Here is a 14,182-nt window from a genome sequence, read left to right as displayed (position 1 = left end):
AAAGAACCAAGACAATACGTCCTAAGTAAAGAAATAGACGAGAATTCCTTCATTGTTTTAAGCAAATGCTTTCATGAAAGAAGGCAAGCAGAAACTAGCCACACATCAAGACTCTCTCTTTTCACACAATTCTCAAGTCCCTCTCTCCTCGGAAATCTAAACAAAATCGTGTAGACCTCTTGCCTCTGAACCCCTTCCTACGTTTTTCATCTTAACTATAGGAGTGTTCAAGGTGTGCTGTATGGACATCCCTAAGTCTCTTTTCATTCTTCTTTCCTAAGGCCTCTCACTTGGTATCTCTCCTGTTTCTATCTTCCTCTTGATCTTTGAAAGACGTGTCTCCCCCCTCTCACACGTCATTCTTCTCTCTGGTCCAAGGAAAGCCGATACCTTTCTTTACTTGACAGAGAGATAAAGGAGAGAAGAACTCTTTACCACTCCTCCTTCAGTGGTATCGTCGGGGTTTTCTCTTCATATACTTTTCTCGGACAGCATCATTATCTTGTACAGCTCTACAGCCTTCGAAGACACCTCCTTCGGTAGAGATGAACTTCCATACGGTGAAGGTTGGTACAGGCGGCAATTCATCCTCAAGATTGGCGACTGAAGTCTTTTCATCTTTCGGAGAAGAGAGAGAATCTCCCCCACCTCCTTGAGTTGCATTATTCTTCTCTTTCTTGTTCTCTTTTGCTTGAGTCTTCTTCCTGGGACCTCCACCTCCGACGTTATATAAGCCTAGCTGAGCTACTGTAGAGACATCTTGGTCGTTGTCGAAATTGATTTCAGGCCCTGCTTTCTTTCCTCGTAAACTTGGTGGGACCCACTTCTGTGGTGCGGCAACTTTCTCTGGTGAAGGGGTTGCTGTTACTTTTGCGCTGCCATCTTCAGGTGTATGTACACCACCTGGATGATTGAGACTATCTTCACCCCCCTCTACTCCGACACCTCCACTACCTTCTCCTTCGCCACCAGGGGTACGAGCCGTTCCCCCTGGTGAAGAAGCATATTCGTCATCTTCTCCTGAGACATGATCGAATCGAATTCTTTCCGGAGATTTCTTCTTAACAGACGCCGCGTCAACAACACTCACTTTTAACCATGGAGCAGCAGATGTATCTTCCACAGGCTGAGATACAGGCTGAGGCGCTTCAACAACCCACTCTGAACCTTCTTCTTCTGATCGAAGTAATACAGGTACTGTCTCTTCTTCAACTGCTGGTTTCTACACGAGAACAGCCACAGAACAGACACGCCCAATGAAAAAAGGCCTTTCAAACCTCTCGATGACAATCTCTCACTTATCTCACCCAAAAAGACACATCACACAAAAGACGTAACCTTCTTGCTGTTGTCGTCTATTCTCTACTGGAATCCATCGGGGAAAGCGCATCGCTAGAAAGAGACTCTTTCTTGTTCTTCTCTGTTCATCTCCGATAAATCTCTCTTCGATATACACGAGAGATCAGCACCGTCACAGTGCAGCTCGAGTTTACATGAAACAAGGAACACCAAAACATTCTCCTGGAAGAGATGTTGATATTCTCTCTGGCAAAACCTCCTATCCTTCATCTCTTTGAGAATCACTTGAGACAACGTCTAGGAACTTTTTGAGAGAACAAGGAAAACACAATGAAATCCTGTCCCCCGTCGATTTGAAGCACAAACAACTGGATCTCCAAATCTGTCCTATCCCGTCCAGGGCCTCTTTCACGAATCATACACGATATAAAAGGCCAGATCTAGAGAAGCTACCTAGGGAGAGAAGAGATAGACCATGGCGATGTTACCCATGAAAATGACGAGGAACTTAATCCATCCATCTATCTATCAATCAAAGATAAGGACGAGAGAGGGAATAACTCTTATTATTCACACTCGAGAAAGGAGATGACCTTCTTCATCCATCCCATCTGAAGGCTCAGTGAACATACAAAGACAACTGTACGAAAGAACAGAAGACTTTCGGCTATCGAGTGTGAAGTTCTTCGGAGTCGCTAGATGCAGAAGGAATGGAAGTTCTCCCTACCCCTTCCACGTCAACCAGACACTAACACGGTGTTGTTGCTGTGGCTTGCTCTACATTAGCTGGAGGAATGCGAATAAGATGTGGGGAAACTAAAGAGGAAGTCTAGGTCAAGCTTCAGATTCTTCAAGAAGAGTAGAAAAGATTCATTCCTACCGGTTTCTCTTCAAGCACCCCTGAGGGCACCGCAGTCTTGAGAGACTTCTTCTTCTTCTTTTCGAAAAAGGCGCTGAGTTTACTCATTCTGGGAGAAAGAGCGTGACAGCAAGAAAAAGGGAAGTCCTCGTAAGCAAAAGGAGAGAAAGACGAGTACTCCTGAAAAGAGAAGGAAGGACAGATATCCTTTTCTGAAGGAGAAAAGGAAACAACTCTGATTTGTACGGACCCAAAACGTGTCTCTTTTTCTCAAGCCATCCACGTCCATTCAAAAGAAAGAAACCATAGAAAATAGATGAGGACGGCGACTTCCCGGAAAAGCGAAGAAACAAGAAACGTAGCAGTCCAGGAAGAAGAAGTGATGGGAAAAGAGAACAAGAGAAGACGACGAACGAGGTGGAGGAAATAGATGCATGCGTTGTTTCTTTTTCTCTTGAGGGGAGAGCAAAGCTTCAAATCGAAAGAGCAGACTTCTCAGGGAGAGAGAGGAAGAGAGGAGAAGAAGTCCTAAGAGTGGGAAAAGAAAGAGAGTAAAAGAGCAAGAAGGTTGACGTAGAAGCCTCTTTCTTTCTGGGCCCGGTGGAGAAGGAGGCATTCTTTCTCTTCTCTTACCTTCTCTACTTCTCATGAAATCGAGACTAAGAAGTCGTCGTCAAGTTCAGTTGACAGCATCGAGACTCGACCTCGTCCGTTCTTGAATTTTCTGTCATTAGACTTCTCCGCTCCCATCTCTTTTTACTCCTCTCGTCTTTCTGCTGTTTCTCGCCTCTCCTCACTTTCTACTCGGCGTTTTCAAAAGTACTCAACCAGTTAGGGTGCTCAGCAGCTTTCTTTGTTTCTTCTCTCTAGGTGTGCATCTTTCTTTATCGGTCTATATTGCTGTGTCTCTCTCTGACTGTGTGTGTCTCTCTATATGTATCTACCTGTCTCCCCCCCACCTATAGTTATCGCCTTCTGTTTTTGTCACTATCATCATCACGATGAGGGAGCTCAAGTACCATGAGAAGAAGCTTCTGAAGAAGGTTGACTTCTACAACTGGAAGCGAGATGACAATGTACGAGAAGTGAAGATTCTACGGCGCTATCGTATCGAGGATCGCGAGGATTATCATAAGTAAGAACGAGGGATGTTAAGAAGGAACGAGCGGAGACGGGACAGGGGGGAAGAAGGGTGAGAAAGAAGAAGCGGACAGGAAAGGTATTGTTTTGCCTCGTTTCTTCTGTAGAAGAACAAGGGCGGTTGATGTGTCTTTCCGCGTCTCTCTCCAGGTTTTGAAGAAGAGAAGCTGACAAGAGAAAGAGTTTCAGGGAGGGAGCTGTCTGTACCATGTATGTGTACCTTTGCATATGGATGTGTGTGTATGTATGCATCATGTATTCATGAACCTGTACGTCTGTACGCATATGTATGGATGAATCTGTGCCTATATGTTTGTGTATGTCTGAATACGTATGTATGTATGAATATGTATATGTGTATGCATGAATATGTATATATGTATGCATGAATATGTATATATGTATGCATGAATATGTATATATGTATGTATGAATATGTATATATGTATGCATGAATCTGCATATATGTATGATCATGCGTGTGTGTGTGTGCGCCCATGAATATGTATGTATTTGTATGCAGCGCTATGTATGTACGTGTATCTGTGTGTGTACGGGTGTCTATGCAAGGAAGTACATGTATGTGTGAACACGTGTGTGCGTGTACGTATTCACGAAATTGTATTTATGTATGAACATGTATATGTGTATGCATATGTTCTTATCAGTATGTATGTATGATGGGTACCCATGTATGAACATGCATGATTGCATGAATGAGTATGGTGGACACCTCAAGTGTATCTGGACTTCAGGTGTACGTACACTCTGAGGAGGTGTACAATCCGGTTGTATATACACTGCAGATATTCGTACACTTCGGGTGTATGTACACTCAAGGTGCATGTATACTTAAGGTGTATGTACAGTTCGGGTGTATGTACACTCCGGGTGCATGTATACTGGAGGCGTATGTACACCTCGAGTGTGTGTACAGTCCAGGTGTACGTCCTTGAGGGTGCATCTGTACCCCGGGTGTCTGTACGCTCCGGGGGTGTGTACCCTTGGGGGTGTATGCACACTTGGGGGTGTATGCACACTTCGGGTGTATGCACACTTCGGGTGTATGCACACTTCGGGTGTATGTACACTTCGGGTGTATGTACAGTTCAGGTGTACGCACGCCCACACCGGAAGTGTACCACACGGAGGCCTCAGGTGTGTGTAGATGTACGCATACTCCAGTTGCACGTCCATTTCAGATATGCTGAGGTATGCGTTTCCTTCTTTCTTGCAGATATAACAAGCTTTGTGGGGTGATAACGAAGCTTACGGCGAAACTCAGGAAACTTCCTGACGATGATTCTTTCAGGATCAAGATGACAGAATTGCTGCTCGATAAATTGTAAGATGCTCCTTCCATGAAGTCTTGCACCTAGGGAAAAACAAAACGGAGTTTTTCTTTTTTTGTCTTGCAGATTTTGTCTCGTATCATCTCCGGTTCTTGTCTCCATCTTCTTACTTTTCACGTCTTCTCTCTTCCCTTTGCCTCTTCCTTCCATCAAAATCTCTCTAGACGCGTCTTCCTCCAGTTTTCTCTTCCCGCCTCTTGATGATGTGAAGGCTTATCTACATAAACATCCCTACATACATGAACGTATAGACGTGTATTCGGGGTTTCCAACACTTGTAGGCCAGTTCGTCACGAAGATAAGAGAAGAGATGGGGCATGCGTCTCTCTTTCTCGTCTTCATGATGATGATGAGTATTAAGAAAGCTCGGAAGGTCTAGTCATTTAAGAGATCACACTCAACAACATGGACGGGCAATCCAAGTAGACGGAGCAACCAGAAGGGGGACACGGTCACCTCTGATTCTGTTGTGTGACGAGCAGTGAGATTCTGGCTGTGCATCTGTCTTTATGAAGTCTCCCTGTGCAAATTCTTTGTCGGTCCCGCTGTTTTCGTTTCTTTTGAGAAAGGGGTCTCTGAGGACGATCAGGTTCTTCGAGCGATTGACGAAGAGAGAGAAAAGATAAGGAGGTGGATGTTTTGACTTTGCTATCTTCCGAGTTTGTTCGTGATTTCCCTAGGTACAACATGGGAGTGATAAGTAAAAAGACGAGTCTTTCTCAGTGTGAAGGCTTGTCTGCATCGAGCTTCTGTCGTCGACGGTTAGCAGTTGTTCTCGTCACTCTAAAATTTTGTGAAAATCTCAAGCAGTCCACTTCATACATTGAGCAAGGACGTAAGTTCACTCTCTCTCCATGAAATACACACATCAGTGATACACATTCATGTGATGTATGGATATCGAAACGTTCGAGGGACCATACAGTTCAAACATACATGTTTCTCTCTTTGCGAGCATTTGTCTATATCTAAATACGTATGTATACCTGGAGAGTGCTAGGAAGACACATACATGTATGTGTATATTTGTAGATGCGTGCATGTAGCCGTCGTGTACTGGGGGATAGGTTTATCATCATCCCGGTGCAGGCGAGGACATGCAGAGCCTTGTGGAGTATGTAGGATGTAGTGTAGATTGCTGCTGTTGTGTCGATACTGCTTGGAGTAAACTCAAACATACTTCACCTGGGGAGGAGATGTGCGTGTACACGACGGTCTATGTGCCTATACATGCGAATGTATACGCGGGTCCATACAGACATTCACCTATACCAGTTTATAGAGATCTTCAAAGGTGTCCAGATGTAGATATATGTATGCACCTCTCTACGCGGCTAACTATATAGATCTGTATCAACCTATGTGCGTATCTGTACTAAGCTGCTTGTCACGAGGGGTGATACGCATGATAAGAGAGAGAAAAGGAGAGGCTTGTGAAAGTATGGAGTCGGAGAAATGTATACAGTTGTTCCCTGGCTCTCTGTCCCTACAGTCTTCCGTTGAACAGAGTCATGACAACGAAAAACATATAGAGAGACCCGTAGACATGTCTATGTACACCTGTAGGTATAGCGAGAGATCCATTTATATCTATATCTCTATATAAACATATGTATGGGCACATTTCAGGTGTGTGCGTGTATGTCTCTCCTTCTCTTTCTTTCTCCCTGTCTGTTTCACTCTCTCTTGTTCTCCCTCTGTGTGTCGATGCTTTCTTGCTGTAGATATTCGTGTAGGGATGGAGGTATGTATGAATCCTGCTTTGCATATAACAAGAGAACATGAGGACGTAATTGGCTGGGCTCAAGGATCAGCCATCCAAAGACACGTGAAGCAATTCAATCAAACTCTCGATGACTTTGATCTTCTTCCTTCTTAATGAAAGAATTCTTCTCCCATTCATTGTGTCTTGGCTCTTTTCTTCCGTTCGATGACAAAACAAGAAAGAAGGGGTGCATAAACAAGAGGAAACGATTCGATACATGTGGGACAGAATCAATTCTCCGCACCATGCAACACTACAGAGTCTCCGCGCCCTCTTTCTTTCTTTCTCCGAAAGGAAGAGAAGGCTGGTGAGGGGTATAGAGAGTCTCTTGGCTTCTTCTTGTTTTTGCGATCAGCTAACGAGCGAGCCACCTGGCTAGCTCCTACCACTTATTCATCGATTGTATTGTTGTTCTCGTCGGTTCAACCTGCAAGAAAGAGATAACCGATGTTCTGTTTTATGTTCACTTTTATTCTCTGTTCCTTTCTATGAAAACGGTCAAAAGACTTCATCTTTCTTTTCAACGAAACGTTCGTCAAACGAAGACTTCAAGAGAAATTCTCTCTTCCTCCTCCTCTTCTTCTTCCTCTCTTCACCGCATCCTTGACCTACGTAGGAAAGAGACACCGCCGCGAGCACTACGATCAAGGACAAACGACACACTACCAAAAGAAGAATATCTACACCCCCCCGTGAACCTTTCTTCTTCTCTCCCGTTACCTCTCTTCTTCACTCTCTTGTTCTCTCCTCGTCTTTCCCTCTGTTTGATTCAGCTGACGAAATGTCTTTGCTTCCTCTAGTTTTCGGTCGGTCCAAGGAGCAAACGACAAACAGAAAGAATTTTGTGGCTGGCTGGGGGGGTGTACGTACATGCAGCTAGAAGTAGACGTCGATGGTTATGTATCGAGATAGGAACAAATACAAACACTCTCAACTGCCTCCTTCCCTTCTTGCGGAACCCATGAACCTCTTCTTTTTCTACTCCCTTTCCTCCTGTCAGTCAAAAGGTCCTTCTGTCCTCTTCTTAGATAATCTTTCCGTACAAACCGGTTCCTTTGTGTAAGTGAAGAAAGATACATGAAATACCTTTCTAAGCAGGGATGACCAGCAAGGAGAAGCAGAGAAAGAATACACACAGGGAACTCCCTAAGCTTCTTCAGCCTGAGAAAAGTAGATGAGAATTCAGCAGCCCACAAAAATCTCGTGTAATCAACGCGTATTCTAAGATAGAACGCTACGAGATTCGATCTATCTATCTATCCCCTCATGACCCATAATAGCAGACTAAAGCGAGGCAAAGGAGACTAGGAAAGAAGACCACAATAGACGGGTAGGAGTAGACAAGAAACTCTTCGTCATTCACGCACTCCGTCCCCCGTCTTCTTCCTCCTTTCCCTTTTCTTTCTTCGACCCTTTACGCTACCAGGCCATAACCGAAATAGTCTCTATGTTTCTCTACATCTTCTTTTCTAGCTAAAGAGAGGAAATCTCTCTTCATGCTCTTTCTAACCTTCCTCTGAAGGGAAGAACGGGCAGCTCAACCTCGGTATCTGAAGAGACGATTGTGTGTCTTCAGAAGAGAAAGGGGGAAGCTAAAGGCCTGTTCCATTCACCGTTCGCCAGCTCTTCCTTTCTTTTCGATTTCTCCTGATACAAGAGTCTCTTACGTCTGGGTTCCGAAAGTAGAAGATAGAAATCTCTCTAGTTCGTTAGCTAAGTCGGGTACAAACACGCGCTTGAATGAAAGAGAAACAGACGGAAGAGAAAAAGAGGGACCAACGGAGAAAGAAGAGAACAGCGTGGAGAAGAGAGAGCTCAGGGAAGAGAAGAAGAGAGAATCCGTAGAGGAGGAAGGAAGAAGAGGGAAAGGGGGAAAATGAGAAGCGAAAATTGTTTGAGACGGTCTTGCTTTCTTTCTTTCGTGAGTTGGCAAACCATTACGGGAGATGAAAGAAGAACCAAAGAAAGCCGGGAAAAAAACGCAAAAGAAAGAGAGGTGGAAAGGAAAGAGTTCAGAAGAAGTAGAAGCAGAAGAAGGAGAGCGAAAGAGGCGGAAGAAAAGAACGGGAGATCGATCGATCGATCCATCGCTCTCATCAGCGCGGTCGACTCCTCACTCACTCATTCACCTTTTTAACACCTGCTTCTTCTTCATAATCCTTTCCTTTTTCTTTCTTTCTTTCTTTTCTCCTTTATTTTGTCTGGGGACGTGACAACGGTGGTTTTCCTTATTGAAGGGACCTCCCACTCTTTCTAGGATAGGAACGTGAGAGAAACATTCCCTTCATTCATTCATTCATCCATCGCATCTCTCTCTCTCTTCTTCTCCTCCTCCCTTTCTCTTTCCCGTTTTTGACGCCTGCAAGACTGATGCTAAGAAGAGGGCGAATGAAGATGATCTCTCCTCTTCATTTTCTTTTCGTTCTTCTTCTCAAGAGACCTTTTGTCTGAAACCGAAAAAGAAAAGAAGTGTCTGTTCTTTCTTGTCGCCTCATTCATACATACATCTGTCGGATCCTTCGTCCTTTCTTCACTTCGCTTAAAAGGAGACGTTGGTGAAAAGCCAGGATAGTTTCGGTTCATCTCTTCTCCCTTCTCTTCCTCTCTTCAAACCACATAGATGTACATGAAGAGATTGAAGAGAAGAAGAAAAAGGCAGGTCGCCGACTTTTCGCTTTTCCTTGTTCTCAGATGGATCTCTTCGTTCTCATATCTTCTCTTGTCGAGACAGTCTTTACGCGAAACAACTATTAATCACCCGCAGTCGGCATTCTTTCCCGTCTTCTTTCTTATTTTCTTACCTCTTCTTTCAGCTTCCTGGAGGAGGCAAGGGAGAGATTGAGAGAGAGAGAAAGAAGACGAAGAAGGTAGCCTCTTTGGCTTTCTCTTTTTCTCTTAGCATTACGAAGATATTCCATCTAGTCGTCAATACCCAAGAGAGAAAGAGACGGATATTATGGTTCTGTATATTTGTATAAAGAAGACTTCATATATGTCTACCCGCCTATCTGTATAGATCTATCCGGATATTTGTCTTTCATCTGTCTCTTTCTCTCTGCATATGCATGCAGAGGTTTTCCTAGACGTATAGACATGTTTATATACAGAGAGAGAGAGGTGTAGCTACAGAAATTCACTTGCAAGAAAGTGGCGATTTTCTCCTTTTTTTTGTCTCGAAATTCTAAGAGAGTTTATGTCTCAGCTAGCTAATGATGATTCGAGGGGTGCATATATGACGGGAATTCTTTCCCTGAGCTGCCTTCTACTCTCTTTCATCTCTCTCCTTGTCTTGCCGTTGTTCTCCGAATCTCAAAGACTTTTCTTGCTGAGGAAGAGCCCCCCTCCCAGCTAGCCATCTTGGCTTTACCTCCTTGGAAATGAATCGACTTCGATTGTCGCTTTGCAAAGAAGGAAGAGAGAGAAGAAAGACTGAGTCTCATGAGCCGGGTGAAGATGAAGCTGGGCGATCGATCATCGATCCTCCTAACGAATACAAAGATGAGTTAATCTTCTCTCTGTGGCTTTCATCTTCTGATAAGCTTTAGAACAACTCTTCTCTTCTCTTTCTAAATCTTCTTCTCCTCCTTTCGTGTCTTCTTTGTCTTCTTTTCTTTTGATAGTCTTTATTTCTCCTGTCCTCTACTTTGTTCTACTTCCACCACCACTGGAGGTGCGCTGCGACACGTGTAAATCGAGGTAAGATCGATTCAACGAAGGCCCCGACAATCGAGATGAGCAGCTCGCTAGCTAGCTGTACAGAAGAGAGTTCGGTTCTAGTCTTCTTTATACTTGCTATTCTCAAAAAGCAGCATGTTATGGATGCCGTCCAAGAAGACTCACTTTTTCCCTACTTTTCTTCTTCTCTCTCAAAACTCTCTCAGTGGCGTGAGAAGGAAATAAGAAACTAAAGAACCCACTCCATGCTTTAACAGAGCCTCGGCTTTAAACATTTTCACAAGAATCGACAAGTTACGTAGGTGTCTTTCCTTTGTAGTACCACTTCTACGAGTAAGCTTTTTTGCTACATACTGACCCGTGTTCTCCACAAATGATATAGTTACACTTATACCTGGGAATATTTATATATCTATATCTCTATATATACGTATATATATGTATATATATATATGTGTACGTAAGAAACACACATGTTTACTTCTTGTAGAATTTTCTCCTACCGGATACACATTTACGTATATGGCTATGATGTTTATACGCACGTGTATATATATATATATAGAACAGATCGATATACCTACATGCATATATGTATATCTATCTATATAGTGATACCGTCAGCATTCCGTCAAGTATCCAAGATAGATGTAGATGACAGATGGTCTGCCGATCAGGAGTTTTAACTCAAGGAGAAAGAGAACAACACCCATCTCGAGATTTGCGGCTGGGACACTTTTTCTTCTGTATCTTTTCTTCTTTCTTCACTTTATGTCTTCAGTTGTTTTGTCTCTTCGTCTTTCTTCTGACTCCTCTTCTTTTATTTCCCCTCTATTTGTCTCTTGAGAGGTGCGGTGTATATACATCTGGACAGAGATGACTATTCCTAGTAAATCGGCTATGTAGCTTACCATCAAGATCTAGGTCCTCCCCTTCATGCGTCCATCCCGTCATCTAGTTTCTCGGCTCTTATCATGTGAACTCTTCTTGCTTTTTCAGTGATCTTTCTTAGGATAGAGACGAAGAGAGATGTCTTCTTCATTTTCTTTTTCCTTTTCTTCGTTTCATCGACTTCTTTTCTTCACCTTCTTTGACGATGCTTGAGAATTCTTATGATCGGTATCCCCCTCGGTCTCTTCCGTCTTCTTCCTCTTCTTCTGTCCCACCTCCTGGTTACTCTGCTCAACATGAGGCTCGTCTATCTTCTCTTTCAAGAGCTGTTGGTCCTCCGCCTCCTCCTCCTGCGTCTCATCTCTATCTGATCCCAGCTCCAGTACTCACCCATTCTTCTTTTCATTGTCAACGTCCTTCTTCATCTTCGTCACCCTTGCGTCATCTTTCATCTACAGCATCCTCGTCGTTGTCTACACATCCACCAGCTCCCTCTTCTTCGCAGAGTCTGCATTCCCATCCTACGGTTCTTCTTCTCCCCCCGTCCTGTCCTTCTTCTTCATTACCTCTCCCTTCTTCATCTTCTGCTCCTCCGATCCCTGCGGGGAGTCTTCGGTTGTCCAGGAGTCTCTCCTCTTTCTCTCAGCTGAGTGGTGGTCGTCCTCGGTCTTATCATTCTTCGGATGGTGCTTCCATCGTCTTCTTAGAGAGAGAAGAAGGAGAAAGACCAAGATATCGAGAGAGCTTTCCTCCGGAACACCACTCTTCTGGTAGAACAGAGGGAGGGGGTGTAGGCCACCCTTCCTTAGGTCGAGTAGGTGGCGAAGGTCACATACCTCAGCATTCTTATCGCAGTGAGCGTGAGACAGAAGACGATGGCGATGACGATGTCATGTTCTCAAGTGGAAGGAGCAGTAGGGATACTCACTATGCCGGTGGAAGTCAAGATGGAAGAGATCCTTCAGTTGCCTATCGAAGTCTATCAAGGGACTCCTCCTCTTATCATCCATCACATGAAGCCTCTTCGTCGACTCATCAGTATCGACCTTTCTCTCATAGTCTACAACCTCTCCCTCCTTCTTCTTTGTCCCGGGGCTCTGATCCTTCTTATTCTTCTTCTCGATCTTACTATGAAGATTCCTCTCATATTGAACTAGCAGCCTATTCTTCCAATCCTTCTCAGGAGGGAATCTCTTCTTCTTCTTTAGGAAGAGGAGAGATCGGTGGTGTTGCTAGTCATTCTCATGCATGGAGCCTACCCCCTCACAGGAGCACTGGTCTTGCTCCTCCATCAGCATCAGCAGGGTCTTCGTACTATCCGAATCCTTCTTTCTCTTCTTCTTCATCTTCGGTTTACTCTCCAGGATCACTAGTATCCGTTACGCTTCCCCCACAAGGACGGCAACACGTAGAGGATGAAGGACAGTCAGGAAGAAGTTTTCTTGCTCCTTTTCCTCCACCTCCTCTTGTAGATCTCTGTTCTCCTATATCTTCTTCTTCATTTCAGCAGGACCAGCCTCATCCACCTGGACCTGCCATTTTTCACAGAGGAGCAACAGCCTCTTCTTCTTCGTCGTCCTTATCTGTTGACAGAAGAGGGATAGGAAGAGTTTCGAGCGATAGCCATGAATACTTCATATCTCGAGATCAAGGGGGAAGAGCAGGAGAAGAAACAAGAAGGAATGATAGACTTCCCGGACATCATATTGGTAGGACTACGCATAGAGGAGGAGAAGAAGGAAGAGGCAGAAGAGACGGAGAAGGAAGAGGAGAAGAAGAAGAGGAAGATGAAGGACGTGTATCTATATGTAGTAGTGTTAGTCACATGAGTTTGAATGAAGGGAGTCGTGCAAGAGAAGTCTTTTCATCCTGTGACGATCTTGGTCGGAGTGAGAGATTTCCTTGTTTAGGGAGAGATGGTTCCTGGGGTGGGAGAAGGGAACGGGAAGGGCGAAGAGAGGCTCGACGGCAGGTTGTTCAGATTGGTGAAGGTGGTGAACGAAAACAGAGAGAAGAAGAAGATGGAGAATTACCATGTTCACACTCCTCCCCACTATCAACACGACGTGTTGTGACATATGATGGAGTATCTTCTTCTCCCCCCCCGTATTCTCGCCACCCTGTATCTGGAGATATCGTATGGAAGAAGACTGTATCGGCATCACCTCAGGAGGCTGTCCCTAGTACCAAGGATGACTTTCATAGACTCCACACAACAGAGGTACCGAAGGGGGGAAGAGAGATCTCCTTCTGCCTTTCTCTTGGGGGACCCACTCGTCATCCCCTGCGATCGTCTTCATCTTCTCCAGCTGGGAGGGAGAAGGAGAGGATGACGAGCTCTTCAAGGAAGGATCTCCCCACCTCACCGAGTATAGATGAAGGCAACAAGACAGAGAGGCATGAGAAGAAGGAAGAAAGCCGACTCAGTTCCAGTAGTCATCACCAGCGACAGAAATCTCAGACCCTAGAAGCTTTCGGAGTCCCTTCTAGCGTCCAAAAAGATAGCACATTAAAGGGATCTTCGCCTTCGGGCTCGGCTTCTCTTGCTTCTCAAACCCCTCTTCAGCTCTCCAAGGGGAGTGGGGGACGCCCTTCTCCTCTTGCTCTATCTCCGAATATAAGCTCATGTCGAGATGTAGATGTGTCGACGGGGGTGTCAGTAGGTGGAGCAGAAAGACATGAAGGAAAGAAAGGAGATCAACAAGAGGGTAGTAGTCAGAGTGTTCTTTCTCTTCAGCCTCCCCTTGTATCCCCGACTTCTGAGCTCCCTCCTTCTCAGGCATCTTCTCTTCGTTCAAGTCTAGTCGCTCCTTCTCTTGCTGAAGACGGAAAGGAAGCAAGATCTTCTGAAAAAGGAGCTACTCCTCTTGAGACACGTGAGGGGGGGGCAGAGGAGGGAAGAGGGGAAAGTCTTGTCTGTAGTAGCTTCACTGCGTTCCCTTCTCAAACTACACGCTTGTCAAGAAGCGATACATCCCTCTTTGAAACTTCTTCTTCTCGTCCGACAGCTCCTCAGGCAGCTTCTTCTTCTTCTCGTCCCTCGGCACCTGCGCCCTCCTCTTCAATATGTAGTCCTCCAGCTGTACTGGCGACTCGTCCAGCAGACACACCAACATCCTGTCCCCCAGCTACACCCGTATCTCGTCCACCAGCTACAACGGCCTCTCGCCCACCAGGTACAGCTGCATCTCGTCCCCCACC

The 14,182-nt window shown here is 45.0% G+C and overlaps 3 protein-coding genes across 3 annotated transcripts; 2 read left to right on the top strand and 1 right to left on the bottom strand.

The window, feature by feature from the left end:
* Positions 1-110: 110 nt before the first annotated feature.
* CSUI_000927 (uncharacterized protein) lies at positions 111-2,659 on the bottom strand. Its single transcript, XM_068061134.1, has 2 exons — positions 2,180-2,659; positions 111-1,222 (listed from the first exon to the last, which is right to left on the bottom strand). The coding sequence occupies exons 1-2, from the start codon at positions 2,264-2,266 to the stop codon at positions 446-448; spliced, it is 864 nt and encodes a 287-aa protein (XP_067926889.1). The 5' UTR covers positions 2,267-2,659; the 3' UTR covers positions 111-445.
* Positions 2,660-3,159: 500 nt separating this feature from the next.
* On the top strand, positions 3,160-6,529 carry CSUI_000926 (u3 small nucleolar ribonucleoprotein; the record flags this gene model as incomplete). The annotated part of the gene is made up of 4 exons (XM_068061133.1): positions 3,160-3,293; positions 4,536-4,643; positions 5,331-5,485; positions 6,375-6,529. 4 exons carry the CDS (start codon positions 3,160-3,162, stop codon positions 6,527-6,529), a joined length of 552 nt encoding a protein of 183 aa, XP_067926888.1.
* Positions 6,530-9,604: 3,075 nt separating this feature from the next.
* On the top strand, positions 9,605-14,164 carry CSUI_000925 (uncharacterized protein; the record flags this gene model as incomplete). The annotated part of the gene is made up of 2 exons (XM_068061132.1): positions 9,605-10,111; positions 11,090-14,164. A coding segment is annotated over exon 2 (2,976 nt), but the record flags the coding sequence as incomplete, so codon positions are not given.
* Positions 14,165-14,182: the final 18 nt, after the last annotated feature.

This window comes from Cystoisospora suis (genome assembly GCF_002600585.1).
Source record: "Cystoisospora suis strain Wien I chromosome Unknown contig_366, whole genome shotgun sequence".
Lineage (NCBI taxonomy): Eukaryota > Apicomplexa > Conoidasida > Eucoccidiorida > Sarcocystidae > Cystoisospora > Cystoisospora suis.
This window is presented reverse-complemented; position numbering and strand designations above follow the sequence as displayed.

Excerpts from the sequence above, each read along its gene's own strand:
- CSUI_000927 (XM_068061134.1), bottom strand. The coding sequence starts at position 2,266 with ATGAGTAAACTCAGCGCCTTTTTCGAAAAGAAGAAGAAGAAGTCTCTC. Across the intron at positions 1,223-2,179 it reads GGGTGCTTGAAGAGAAACCG|AAACCAGCAGTTGAAGAAGA; the intron begins GTAGGAATGAAT and ends GTTCTCGTGTAG.